We start from the raw sequence: 15012 nt of genomic DNA on the forward strand, positions 1-15012 counted from the left end.
ACCACCTGTTACTTATCTCCACCCTGCTACCATTGGTCATTGTAGTGCTTCATTCAGTACTGTGCATCAGAGGAGTGACCTCATGAATCACCTGAAACCTGTATTACTAACCCATTGTTTGAAGGAAAAGGTGACAAACAGCTTCCCAAGTCAAACTATGTCCTAGTTAGTGCAGTCCTCAATTTCCAGAGTTTGAGGAGGTTGGTTGTCATTACAAAGAACCTTCTCTCTCCAGTTTGATTTATTGTGTCTTGTGCTAGAGCTGGCTATTCCAAGGCTGTTAAATACCCTGAAGAGAGATTTATTAATAGGCATGACACTGCCTTTGAATACTTATGTGGTTTCCCAGCTGCGTCCCAAGACAGACTAGAATCCTGGGCTAAGGCTGACAGAGCCAAAGTAGATACCGAGTGCTGTATTACACCTCATGGCTCTGTTTGCTCGCAGACTGTGGAAACTTTGGTCAATGCCTGGGTCGTGATCAGGGCCAGCCTTGCATTTGCACAAACCTAAGGGTGGGTGCCTCCTTAAATTCTGCACCCGTGGGAAACGGACTTTGGCCCAGTGGTTAGGGCGTCCGTCTACCACATGGGAGGCCCGCGGTTCAAGCCCCGGGCCTCCTTGACCCGTGTGGAGCTGGCCCATGCGCAGTGCTGATGCGCGCAAGGAGTGCCGTGCCACCCAGGGGTATCCGCCGCGTAGGGGAGCCCCACGCGCAAGGAGTGCACCCATAAGGAGAGCCGCCCAGCGCGAAGGAGGGAGCAGCCTGCCGAGGAATGGCGCCGCCCACACTTCCCGTGCCGCTGACGACAACAGAAGTGGACAAAGAAACAAGACGCAGCAAAAAGACACAGAAAACAGACAACCGGGGGAGGGGAGGGGAATTAAATAAATAAATAAATAAATCTTAAAAAAAAAAAATTCTGCACCCGTGGCACATTACTTGCCTTACCCTAGTTCAGGGGTTCTTAATCTGTTTTGTTTCATGGACTCCTTTGCCAGTCAGGTGAAAACCATGGACCCCTTACTAAGTCCACACTATACTGTGCATTATTTAGTAAATATATCACACCTGCACCAAAACATTCCCACTAGAATAATGTTTTTTTAAAAATTTTCAATTCAAGCTCATGGACCCCCTGAAATCTTTCCATGGACCCTTGGTTAAGAACCCCTGCCCTAGTTTGTCCTAGTCATGGTCATGGAGTTGTGAATCTGGCCAGCCCCCTCAGCCCCTTGCCTACTTGTACATTGATTCAGGGCAGCAGCCAGTTGGAGAAGAAGTTGGCTCACCCAGCCTGTCTCTGAAAACTTTGACCACCAAAGCAAACCAAAGAAACTGCATCTTGCCTCCAGTAGGCATCCTCTTTGTGTCTGCTTTCCTTTGCCTGTAGAAGTCACACCATTTGGTAAATTGCTTTAATATTCCATCTGTCTTGGAACTCTGTCTGGTGAGGAATGCTCTGTCTTTTAGGGACTGTGAGGGCAGCCTCAGGAGTGAGATGGGGGACAGCAATAAGAGCAATACAGAAGGAGGCAAATTAAACTAAAGAGGGAAGCAGATTAACAGGTTTAAAGCCAGTTAAGACTTTCAGTTAAATTCGAAAGGAAGAGGAGAATGAGTCTTTATTCGTTAGGTCCTCAGTACTCAGGATAGTGAGTTGAATGTTTAGTACTGCAGCATAACCTGATTATGAACTATTGCCAATTGGGAAAAGAATTCAGAGTTTTGATAAACCTTGCTCTTCATCTTTATCATAGTTACATTCCCTCTTCTGTATTGAGCATATACTGTGTGTCAGGTGCTGTCATAAGCACTTTATTGCATCTTCCATGTGCAGTATCTCATTTAATCTACATCACATCAGCCATCTCAAGAAGTATAATCACACTTGGCTTTTTCCTTTGGTCCAGAGTTCAATGGGCAGCTCCTAGATAATTTGCAAAGGACAGATAGGAATTGAACTTTGGCACTCTTAAGGCACCTTCACCAATAGCAGACCCAGTGACAGGACTGTAATGTGCTATGGCATTTATTGGAGGGCTTTTTAAAATTTTAGTACTAAAGTGCTTTTATTTTTAAAACTACAAGTATCTTTCCATTGCAGAGGATAGTGTTTTCTTCTCTAGTTTTCAATCAATTTCATGTATTTTCTGTGAATTTCTGATGTTACCAAAATAAACTATTTTGGAGGGAGGAAATATTTTTTGGTCAGTTGATTTGTTCATTCCTTGAATGAACATTTACCGAGTATCTTCTATGGGCCAGATACCATTGTCAGCTTTGGGTTACAGGTATGAGCAAGAGAGGTATGGTCTTCAGAGTGCTTACATTCTTGTGAGGGAGACAAACACATAAATCAATCAGTAAGATGGTTTCAGATTCTGGAAAGTCCTTTGATAAATGTGAGATGAAGGAATATCCCAATGTTTTTTATTTTTTGTTTTTAAACAGCTTTATTGAGCTATAATTCATTGTATTAGTCAGCCAAAGGGGTGCTGATGCAAAATACTAGAAATTGGTTGGTTTTTATAAAAGGTATTTATTTGGGGTAGGAGCTTACAGATACCAGGCCATAAAGCATAAGTTAATTCCCTCACCAAAGTCTATTTGGAGCAAGATGGCTGCCAACATCTGTGAGGGTTCTACGTTCCTGAGGCTTGCTTTTCTCTGGGTTCAAGATTCCTTTCTTCCTGGGGCTGGCTTCTCTTTCCTCTCTGAGTTTACTTCCCGGGGCTCCAGCTTAAGTCTTCAGCATCAGACTCCAACATCAGAACTGCAACATCAGAAACCCTCAACTCTTTTCTTTGCCATGCCTTTTATCTGTGAGTTCTCACCCACCAAGGGGTGGGGACTCAACGCCCTAATCATAACTCAATCATACCCAGGTACAGATCAGATTACAAACATAATCCAATATCTATTTTTGGAATTCATAACCATATCAAACTGCTACATTCATATATCATGCAATTCACCCAATTAAAGTTTACGATTCAATGTTTTTAGTATATTCAAAGATATGTGCAACCATTACCACATTCTAATTTTAGGATACTTTTGTCCTTCACCAAAAGAAACCACATACCCATTATATTAGTTTGCCAAAGGGCTACCAGTGCAAAGTACCAGAAATGTGTTGGCTTTTACAAAGGGTGTTTATTTGGGGTAAATGTTTACAGCTCCAAGGCATGGACAGTGCAATTCAAGACTCTGTAAGAGGTACTTTCTCTCCCAAGTAAGCTGCCACATGTTGAAACAAGATGGCGGGCAACCTCTGCCTGGTCTCTGCCTTCCCCTCCCAGCTTACTCTCTCAGGCTCAGCTATTCTACTTTCTTCCTGATTTCAGCTGCAAACCATCAGGCTTAAGACTCATCTCCTCTTGAGCTGCTCCATGGGCCTACCCTATTGGGGACTTTTTGCTTAAGCAATCCTCTCTCTCATATTGAAGAATCAAATACATCACCTCCCTTTTTTCCTCTTAATCTCTGTCTCTCTTTATATCAGACCCAGCAAGAAAGCAGATACTAAACATGAATCATGCCCCACTGGCATAATCCAGACAAATGGGTCTCACACCCACAGGAATGGGTTAGGTCAAAACATAATGTTTCTGTTTTTGGGATTCATAAAATAATTTCAAAATGCCACACCCAGGAAAGCGGCTGTGGCTCAATCAGTTGGACTCCCATCTACCATGCGGGAGACCCTGGGTTCATGTCCCAGGGCCTCCTTGTGAAGGCAGGCTAGCCTGCATGCTGTGGAGTGCCGCCTGGCCCGTAGGTACCACAAGAGCCGACTCAGCAAGGTAACGCAACAAAAAAAGGGAGACAAGCAAAAACACAGAAGAGCGCTCAGTGAATGGATGCAGAGAGCAGACAGCAAGCAAGCCACAAGGAGGGAGGGGAGATAAAAAGAAATACAGATGAAGAAAAAAAAAAACACCAAAATACAGATACAGAACACACAGCGAATGGACACAGAGAGCAACAGCATGCAAAAAGCCACAAGGGGGCAATTTTAAAAAAAGCCACACCCATTATTAATCATTCTCCAACTCTCCTATCCCCAGTCCTAGGCAACCACTAATCCACTTTCTGTTTCTGTGGATTTTCCTATTCTGGACATTTCCTATAAATGGAATCATATAATATGTGGTCTTTTGTGACTGGCTTCTTTCACTTAGCATAATGTTTTCAAGGTTCATTCATGTTGTGGCATGTACCAGTACTTCATTCCTTTTTACAGCTAAATAATATACCATCAAATGAATATACTGCATTTTTTTTGTTTTAAAGATTTATTTTATTTCTTGTTCCCCCCCCCCATTGTCTGCTCTCTGTGTCCATTCACTGTGTGTTCTCCTGTGTCTGCTTGCATTATCGGGTGGCACTGGGAAAATGGTGTCTCTTTTTCTGTTGCGTCATCTTGCTGTGACAGCTCTGTGTGTGTGTGGTGCCACTTCTGGGTGTGCTGTGCTTTTTTCACGCCGAGTGGCTCTCCTTGCAGGGCGCGCTCCTTGTGCGTGGGGCATTCCTCTGTGGGGGCGCCCCTGTGTGGAAGGGCACTCCTTGTGCACCAACAGCATTGCACGTGGGCCAGCTTACCACACGGGTCAGGAGGCACTGGAAATTGAACCCTGGACCCTCCTATGGTAGCTGGACGCTCTATCAGTAGAGCCACGTCCGCTTCCCAATATACTGCATTTTGAGTACACATTCACCAGTTGACGGACCTGTGGGTTGTTTCCACTTTGGGGCTATTATGAATAATGCTACTATGATATCTCTGTATAAGACATGTGAACATATGTTTTCATTTCCCTGTGTATATGCCTAAGAGAGGAATTGCTGGGTCATATGGTAATTCTATGTTTAATCTTGTAAGGAACTACCTTTTTTTTTTTTTTAATTAGAAAAGTCATGAGTTTACAGAACAATCATGCATAAAATACAGGATTTCCATATACCATCCTATTATTAACACCTTGCATTGGTGTGGTACACTTGTCACAATTGATAAAAACACATTTTTATAATTGTACTTTTAACTGTAGATCATGGTTTAACTTAGGGTTCACTATGTTGTGCAGTTCCACTGGTTAAAAAAAAAAGTTTATGTTAGTAACATATAATATATAATTCAGTGCTGTTAATTCCATTCATAATGTTATGCTACCATCACTACCACCCACTACCAAAACTTTTCCATCGTCCAAAATAGAAACTCTGTACATTTTTAAGCCTTCCCTGGAGGCTTTACAGTGTGCTGCTGGACTCTGATGTTTCAAAATAGTTGATTCAGACAGTTCCTGCCTGTGTAATAGTTGTTCTGGTGGAAAAACTGATTCCTGGAGCATCCTACTCCACCATCTTCCCACAATCCTCCTCTAACTACTAGACCATTTGCCTAAGGGGCTGCATCATTTACATTCCTAACACCAGTGGATAAGCATTCCAATTTCTCTGTATCCTCACCAATACTTGTCTTTTGAAAAGTTTTTTCCTGCCATTGAATGGTCTTGGCATCCTTGTCAAAAATCAGTTGGCTGTAGACACGTGTTTTTTCCTGGACTCTCAATTCTGTTTCATTGATGTACATGTCTATACTTATGCAAGTATCATGCTGTCTTGAATACTTTATATTAAGTTTCAAAATTAGAAGTATGAATCTTCCAGTTTAGTTCTTTTTGCAAGATTCTTTTGGTTCTTCTGGGTCCCTTTCACTTTCCTATGGCTTTTAGGATCAACTTGGCCAATTTCTACAAAAAGGCAAGTGGGATTTTGTGGTATTACGTTGAATCTATAGATCAGTTTGGAAACTATTGCTATCATTGACAATTTGAAGAGTTCCGATCCATGAACATGAGATGTTTTTCCATTTATTTAGAAGATCATCTTTAATTTCATTCAACAATATTTGATAGTTTTCAATGTACAACTCTTGCATCTCCTTTAAGTTTATTTTATTTGTTTTGATAATATTGTAAATGGAATTGCTTATTTCATTTTCAGAATGTTCATTGCTTATATTGAGGAATACAATTGATTTTTTGTATATTAATCAAAAGTCTTGTAACCTTACTGAATTTGTTTATTCATTCTAATAGTTTGTGTTTTTTAAGATTTATTTTATTATGTCTTTCCACCCCCTCATTTTTTGCACTTGCTTTGTCTGTTCATCTTCACTGATTCTTCCAGGACCTCCCACGGTGCGAGGGAGGCACCTAATCGCTTAAGAGAGATGCCTAATCGCTTAAGCCACCTCTGTCCCCTGCTTTGTTGTGTCATTTGTTGTTTTTCCTGTGTCTCTGTTGCATCATCTTGTCCTATCAGCTCACAGTGCCTGCCTTTTGCACCAGCTTGCTATCCTTCATCCTCTTTAGAAAGATTTATTTAGCAGGATGTTTTGTTGTGTTTTGTTGTGTCTCTCATTATGTTTTTCTTCTTGTTGCATCTCATGTTGCATCATTTTGTTGTATCAGCTTGCCATGCCTGCCTTTTGCATCAGTTTGCTGTCTTCTTTAGGAGGTATCAGGAATTGAACCACGCACGGAACCTCTCACATGGTAGGTAGGAGCACAATCATTTGAGCTACATCCACTTTCCTCTAATAATTTTTTAGTGAATTGCTTGGCATTTTCGCCTTTTCATCTCCAAATAGTTAAACTTTCTCCTTTCCAATCTGAATATCTTTTATTTCTTTTTTTTTTTTTTTCCTTACTGTCCTGACTAGAACCTCCAGTACAATGTTGAATAGCAGTGGTGAGAGCAGACATACTTGTCTTGTCCCTGATCTTAACAGGAAATCGCTTAGTTTTTTACCATGGCCCAGTGGATTTTGAACACCTTGGTTCTTTCTCAATAGAATTTCTGCTTCCAAATCTAGGACCTTGCATTTGTTACCTGTTACAGTTCCCTCAACTGAAAAATGAGGAGGTTGACTCATGAGGGCCTTCCTTTCTAGTCCTTATACCCTATGCTTCTGTGATTCTCCTGTGGTGTTTTTTTTTCCTTAGCCAGTCCCGTTGAACATTTGTTAGATCATCATCCAAACTTTATAAGGACAACTGAAAATATTTGCAAGTTCTTTTCCGTACCCATTTTGACGGTCTTCAACTTTCAAAACTCTGAATGACCTAACATAGAAGGAAGATGCAAAAATTGAGACATATAAGCAGAAATGTTTTAATGGATCCATATTTCCTTTCCTTTGAAACCCTGAATATAACTGGGGGGAAAATTTGCTTTGGGAAGATTGCTTGTTTCCACAAAAGGTCAGTGCACCACATCTTCTTCCCACTGCAGCCTCTAACAGTCAATTCCCTCTTTGTTTTCAGACTCTCAGCGTTCTCATCTCTCCTCCTTCACCATGAAGCTGATGGACAAATTCCACTCACCTAAAATCAAGAGAACACCATCAAAGAAGGGAAAACCAGCTGAGGTGTCTGTGAAGATTCCAGAGAAGCCTGTGAACAAAGTAAGCTGCATCTCTCTAGTTTTTTCTCCTGGCCTTTGCCTGCTTCCAGCAGTATGAGTTTGTGCTCTTTTTAAGTTCATTCCCTGGGAATTGAGCTTTCAGTACATAACACCTATTCCATAGCTTTCCATGGTTCAGTGCCCTCATGAAATATGAACCTTTAGGATGGTGAGTGTCCAAACAGAGTAAAAAACAGTTTTCATTTTTCAGCTGTGTCATCCTCTGGGCATTTAAAACAGCTCAGCATGTCTTGTTCACACCCCAAGATGCTGCCTCCCTGCCTTAGAGATCCCCAAGTTGCTCTGGCGTACACACATAGAGAAATTTGTGATGTCCAGATCATCTATCATTTGGCTTTAAGGCCCATGCTCTCTTAAATATAGAAAACCCTTGAAACCCAGCCAAAGATGTCCTCAAGCACTAGTAACCTCAATGGGGCAGGTCAAGCCAGATATGTTGAGACAGCTGTTGATTTTCATCAACCCCTCCCTTCAGACTAAAATGGCCATTTCAAGCTCTGTAGGAATCCAGGTTTCCTCTCTTCCAGGAGGCAACAGACAGATTTCTACCAGAGGGCTACCCTATTCCCTTGGATCTGGAGCAGCAGGCAGTAGAATTTATGTCCACCAGTGCTGTGGCTTCCAGGTCTCAAAGGCAGAAGGTCAGTGTGACATTAAGAACAATTGGGTTTGCCTTGCCTTCTACTGCAGAATCCTAGTTCCATGGTTTGGGGGATGGAAACAATCTATTGAAATATCTTTATGAGCTGATTCTCTGTTGTGTTCAATTGGGTGGTGACCGTGGGATATTAATTGTTCAGGAAACAGACCAAGAGGCCTTGGATAAAAGTGAGAGTTTCTCCAAGCCCCCGTGGTCTTTGAAACGAGCTCAGAACCCCATAAAGCTTGGGGATCCTTTCTAGGGTTGGTTTGGGTGTGCTGTTTGGCTCCAGTGGGTTTGACGAAGAAGTGGGTGAGTCTCAGTTCTCCAAACCAGCTGTTCTTGCTTGAATTGCTAAGATGATCTGAATAGTTTAGATGGAGAAAGGCTTCCAGAGTGCAAGGTGTCCCTTTAGATATCTAGCAAGATTCATGGAGCCTGGTGAGGCTGCCACATAACCAAGTGCATTCAGAACTGGAACACCTTTTGTTTTGTCACTAACATTTATTGAGCCTTTTCTTAGCCCCATGCTAATTGCTTTATATGTATTGTTACTTAATCTTCATAACCACCCTGGGAGGTAGAAACTTACTTTGCAGGAAAGGAAACTGAAGCATTAGAGATATCTGGTCAAAGTCACACAGCAAAAAAGTGGTGAAGCCAAGATTTAAACATAGGTCACCTGACATCAAAATCTGAAAATAAAGTGATGCTTTATTTTCCCTTTATGAAAGCCAGAGTTTACTTTTGAATATCTTACAAACCTGGATATTAACTCCAACTCATAACTGTACATAAAAATAAAACTAAATTTAGTAATAAAAGATAGAAACAAACTTTGTAGACAAATAGGTCCTTAATCCTTTAGTGATTATCCACAGCATAATTCATAATAGAACTATTGTCACGGCTATTGATTTAATGCTGCTGGCAAACACTGCCTTGTTATATCAACATTTAATTCTTGAATTGGCAGTGCATTTATTTTTGGTTTTTTATATTCATCAGTAGAATACCTTAAAACTCTAGTTTAAAATGGAGGATATAAAGGTTTTAATTCTTAAAGTCTTTAATTGAATAATTGTTTTTCCTGCCTCATCTGTTAGCAAAGGAGAATGCAGAGCAAGAGTGAAATATTCAGTGTTGACCAGATTGATCTAAATTCCAGATTAAAGAGGAGTAATATGGAAGATTTGATCTGTGCCGCAATTATTTATTACAATCTGTTTAGCAATCTCTTAGAGCTGAGTTTAATATTAAACTCTAAGAAGAGGATAAATTGTCATATAACACTTGTCCAGGCAGTCCAGATTAAAATGATTTACTAATGGCTGTGTTCTGTTACTGAACTCTGATGTGAAACTGTTTCAACCACTCAATTTCTTTTATTTTTTTCCTCCTCTTTCTTCATTACCCCAAGAGAGTTAGTAGAGGAAGACTCAATGCTGGTGTACCCTTCACTCAGTGGGGGTTCCTGCAAACTCTGGGGTACATTTGACATTGTCTGGAGACATTTTTGATTTTGCAACTTAGAGGATGAAGCAGGTGCTACTGGCATCTAGTAGTTAGAGGCCAGGCATGCTGGTGAACATACTACAGTACACAGGATGGCCACCCACAACAAAGAATTATCCGATCAAAAAAGTTAATAGTGCCAAGATTGAGAAACCATATTCTGTAGCAAGAACAGCTATAGGTGCTATAAGAAGGACTGAATTACTATGTTCTGCCCCAGGTCACCTGCATGAGACAAAGTGAGTGTTGCTTAGTAGAGGCCCAAAGACAGAACTGGAAATGTTGGGGAGTATATCTTTCATTTGCTATCACTATTAATTATTTACTATTTACTAGCAAGTCTGTAACTCTCATCATTTATGGAGTATTTGCATATACATTCTCATTTTATCCTGGTTTATATACATGGCCATCCCTGCTTAAATACATGAAAAACTGAAACTCTGGTAGATAAAGGTTCAGCTTCAGCTTACCACTTATTAAGGGTCTGCTCTTTGCCCAGGCCCTGTCCTAGATGGTTTCACAGATCTGTCTTTTTTAATCCTCACTGTATAACCTTGGGAGAAACTTATTTTCTTCCCAAAATACAGAGAGTTTTGGCTCTGGCCCATGTTTTCTTAATCAAAATCTCTGTTTTTACCAGAGTGTTTTCTAGACTGGTTTCACGTAGATATGTTTGTTAGCCTCTTCCATCTTCTTACTTGAATTTGAAAATTCTGTGTATTCTGCAATGAATTTATAAGTTCTCTTGCAATTTTTTTAAAAAGACTTGCAGTGTACTATAGAGAGTATTAAAGTAGCAGAGAAAAAGAGCCACAGACTGATCATCAAAAGATGTCCCAGTATAATATTATGATTAGCACTGTCCAAAAATGGCCAGGGTGGCCTGGGAGGTTTGAGTTCTCCATCTCTGAGAGCAACAAGACAGAGGTTGGAGCCTAGGGCTGTGGTTGAGTGGATTCAGGAAAGCATTTTCCTTTCAACTCTCAAGATCTTAAAGTGAAACGTAACGAGGGAAATGCTACTGCAGGAGAGCCTGGTTGCTTGGGAGATGCTGTGATGTGCTAATTGTAACTGACCTTTGTGTATTAAACAAGTTTTCAGACTAGGCCTCACTGTTTTGGTCCAATGGAAAGGAATAATGTTAAAAACGATATTATGATTAAAGTTTTTTATTATAGTCATTTTAATTGGCCCCCTCCCAGACTTAGGCCAAATTTGAATGGTTCATATACTGTCTTACAGTGTTGTAAATAAGACTTGAATTACTGAGGAGAGGAGAGGTATTAGAGATGCAGATGGTGAGTTGGACATGAAGGCTCAATTTGGGAACATCTTGGATGCTGTTCTGCTATGGAGGAGGGAAATCTCTGAAGACTAGGGCAAATTTTTCTCTCACTTCCTCCTTCTCATCCTGAGCCTATCATATATAGAGTAATATAACAGCTAAGCAGCAGCCTCTGTCGTGAAATGAGTACAGCACCAGGAGGCAGGAAACCTTATTTTAAGATTTCTGTCTGTCTGTGCCATCCAGACTATGTTTTACTCATTTATAAATGCTCTCTAGTAAATTTCTTTACTTCTTCCAGTACATTTTTTGTAAATCTTTTCTTTTTCCTTCCCCATTCCCCAGGCTCTGAAATTCAACAGACCAAGTTCAAATTGCACCTCATCACTTATTACTTTGTGACTTTGGTGAATTGCTTTGCCTCCTACTCTCTGCATGCTTCAGTTTCTTCATCTGTAAATGAAGTGGTGATAATAGTATCTACTTCATGAAATGGTTGTAACCCATAACCCTTAAATAATGCATGCAAAATACTTAGCACAATGGGTGACTTGAAGTGCACAATTACTAAGAGCTGTGATCTGGCTTCTTCCCCTTTCCCTTTCTGATTTTTTTTTTTTTTTTGCTTTTTATTTATTTATTTTATATTTTAAATTTTTTTTAAGATGCATAGATCATACAAAATCCCTTTCTAATTTTTACATCCTTTTTTCTTCTTTCTTTGCTTTATTATTAGCAGGTGTAAATCTTCCATTGGTGTAGTGTCTGTTAAATTTTATAAAATCCTTGTATATACATTCTTGTTCAGTCCCACATTAAGCTCTTTGGTTACACAGGGCAGATATTCTTCTCTCCATTTTATAGATGGGGAACCTGAAGTTCACTGGTCCCATACCCAGAGCTTAGCCTCAGATCTAGGCCCTCCATTAGGTACAGACAGCCTCGTTTAGTTTCCAGTCTTGCTCCAGTGGTGGCACCTCACCCCCCATGGCAGGAGAGGGATGTGGAAGAACTCATCTGCCTCTCAGGGTAGGCAACTTTAGTAAAACTATGGCAGTGAGTTCTCAGTGCTCAGTATAGGTATCTCATTTGACAGCTGACTACATTTTGCAAGGAGCCACAGTTTAACATCTGAAGGGTTAGGGGAAAGCACAACCCTCACTTAGAAGCCTTTCATTTTGGGAGTGGAGTTAGCTGGAGAGTTAATAGATGAAACCTGACTCTGCTACGTTGTTGTGGGTTCCTTTATTAGAAGGCTTGGACATTGTGGCTCATATATAACTGATTTGATCTCTCTGCAAATGACAGAAAAATGATCTTTGCCCTGAAATGTCTTGCCCCTCTTGAATACCTTCCAACCGCAGGTTAGCCCCTTTCTCCCTAGCAAACCTGATGGATGATACATTTTCTTAAAATGTTACCTGTTTCCTCGCCAAGTTTCATAATTGCTGGCTTCTAATACTTTTCATTATGCTAAAATTCCACGATTTTTGTCATGGTCCTTCTCTTTCCACATGTCTGTAAACATCATGATTCCTTCATTCTTAGGTTCCTCCAGTGCCCTGAGTGGGTAAATGATAGCTCTTGTCCATGAGGTGGAGAAACAAGTCCTTGGCCTCTTGGAAACAGTACATAAACCAATATGTCAAGTAGTAAGAGGAAAAAATAAAGCAGGGTAAAGGAGAGAGAGTGATGAAGATGGGGAGGGAGTGTGCTTCTCCCTCCTCTCTCTTCTTCCTTCTTCCCCTACACACCTGGAGAATCTTGTTGGACTTAGTAGACTGTTCAGTACTTTTTGGGAAAATATCCATTGAGAGGTGTTAACTTGGGTCTTTGAAAAATTGTCTGATTAAAGTGGCTATTTGCCTTTTGATCCTATATACATATGTATGTATATATATATTCCCCCTCCCCCTGAGATGGCTCCCTCATCTGTTTACTCATAGTCTGCTCATTTTTGCTTGTTGTTTTTGCTCAGTGTCTGCTCTTTGTCTATATGTTGTTTGTCTTCTTTAGGAGGCATCAGAAACCAAACCTAGGACCTCCCATGTGCTTGAGCCACCTCTGCTCCCCTATATATATTTCTTTTGACATTCTTATGAATATCACTTTTGAAATTTTTTTATTTAAAATGAGATTCACTACCAAAGAGCTAGTTTTCAGAATTATGGTCACTTTTCATTACATTCCTATCATATATTTATGTATTTATAGATTGTTGTTTAAATCAACTTTTTCTAGAAATCATCTCCTTTGCTTGCTTTCATTTGCATTCTCTGGACCACAAAGAGCCCACAGGCGGCAGTTTTCCTAATACATACCCTCTCTTAATTTGCACTGGAAATTTAATTTAAATGATTAGAGTATTCATTTTTTGATTTCTCAATTTTATAGATTATTCTTGATTTCCCTTCCTCTGCCAGCCAGCTGGGACCTGAATCATTGATATTAGGGCCAGTATATGGGGAGGTTCTAAAAAGATATACAAAAGGGGTTAGTGTATCCACTGACTGTGGCTTTAAGATATCCCATAGTCAGGAAGAAAAGATTTGGGGGTAGTAAATTTATTACTGGAAAGTGTCAGGCTCTGTATTTTCTTTTCCTCCCAAAAAAGCTTTCCTTAGGAGCAGAGGGCCCTGAGTGCTATTAGCAACCACTGTCTGAATAGTGACTGGATCATTACCATCTGCTCTGGGTTCTTTACCTTTTCACCCTAGAGTATCCCACCTCTTCCAACCCTGAAGTTTCCAGGTCCTTTGGGAGTAGTATATCATTTCATTGAGATGGGGTTGCATCTTTGGGTTGAACAATGTGCAATCTCGTGAGGAGTCCTGTGGGATTGGGTTTTGAAGACTAATAACCCTGACCAGTCTTACACATTCCCTCTGATCTTTGAAAGATAGAAAAACCTGGGTTTCTTGATTTGATTTACAGGATAAATATGTACCATGGGACTTAACTATTGGTTTTCCAGGTGACTTATAGCCATCAGCAAATTAGTCCTCACTACACTTATGAGATTAGTGATGATATCTTGATGTGGTCATTTAGGAAATAGAGGAGAAGAAGTCATTTTCAAATCCTCAGGGCAGATCATTCTAAGATTCTGGAAGGGAATTTGGAAATATCTATTAATAAATGACCTTTCTTGGTCCAAGCCCCCTTCTTCCTTTAAGTCTAGCCTCTGTATCCTGATTTTAATCCTTAGAAAAATAATTTGACTTGGTTTCCATTTGCATCAATCTCAAGCTAGTTTACAGGAAATTTTATTTTATTTTTTTCAAAATAATTCCCTTTAATTGCTCTCCTCCTTCCTTGTGCTTAACATTTCCTTTCAGAACCTGAGCTGGCTGGAAGAGAAAGAGAAAGAAGTTGTCAGTGCCTTGCGCTACTTTAAGACCATTGTGGACAAAATGGCTATTGATAAGAAGGTATTGGAGATGCTTCCAGGGTCAGCCAGCAAGGTGTTAGAGGCCATCTTACCCCTGGTGCAGAGCGATCCTCGGATACAACACAGGTGAGTTGCTCTGAAGTCCTCCACTGTATCAGAGTAATGGAAAGCCTAGAGACATCTTGGTTTTGGGTCACTTCAAGCTCAGAGATCCTAGTAATAGTGAGAAGTGCTGGAAGGGAAAGGAATTCTCCCTCTAATCCCCAACAGCTATCGTTTGATGCAATTCCAAGGTTGTTTTATTCATGATGCCTCAATACTAACGAAGATCTTTACCATCCCAAGGGATATAGCTACAGTCTGTCTGTGATTATTTCCTTGCATTAACTCATTAGCAGTAATTGATTTGATTGGGACTCATTTTTCCTAGTTCCCTCATATTTAAAACCATATTTAACATAGTCAACTATAATTTATTATGACAGTAAATCCAATCAGATAGGTAGCCTGTAGTCTTTAACTATTTAGACAATTATGTCAAAAGAAGCCGAGAAGAACCCTTGGAGGATGGATTAGTGAAACATTTAACTGTCAAGCTAGAACCTCCTAAATGTAACACCTGGATTCACTGGAAATCTGGTATCACGGGTAGTGTCAGTTCTTTCTCCCAGGAAGCT

At 40.3% G+C, this 15012-nt stretch overlaps 1 protein-coding gene across 16 annotated transcripts in view; it reads left to right on the plus strand.

The window, feature by feature from the left end:
* Positions 1-15012, plus strand: part of RAPGEF1 (Rap guanine nucleotide exchange factor 1) — a 173134-nt gene that overhangs the window by 78350 nt on the left and 79772 nt on the right. For 9 of the 16 annotated variants that reach the window (XM_058302157.2, XM_004468038.4, XM_058302155.2 and 6 more), the window contains exons 2-4: positions 7342-7481; positions 8029-8142; positions 14283-14461. In XM_058302157.2, coding sequence (XP_058158140.1) covers positions 7342-7481; positions 8029-8142; positions 14283-14461 — 433 coding nt within the window. The remainder of the gene's footprint in view (positions 1-7341; positions 7482-8028; positions 8143-14282; positions 14462-15012) is intronic. The other 7 variants (XM_058302158.2, XM_058302156.2, XM_004468039.5 and 4 more) reach the window with 1 other exon arrangement.

The sequence above is a fragment of the Dasypus novemcinctus genome, chromosome 8, assembly GCF_030445035.2.
Source record: "Dasypus novemcinctus isolate mDasNov1 chromosome 8, mDasNov1.1.hap2, whole genome shotgun sequence".
Taxonomy (NCBI): Eukaryota; Metazoa; Chordata; class Mammalia; order Cingulata; family Dasypodidae; genus Dasypus; species Dasypus novemcinctus.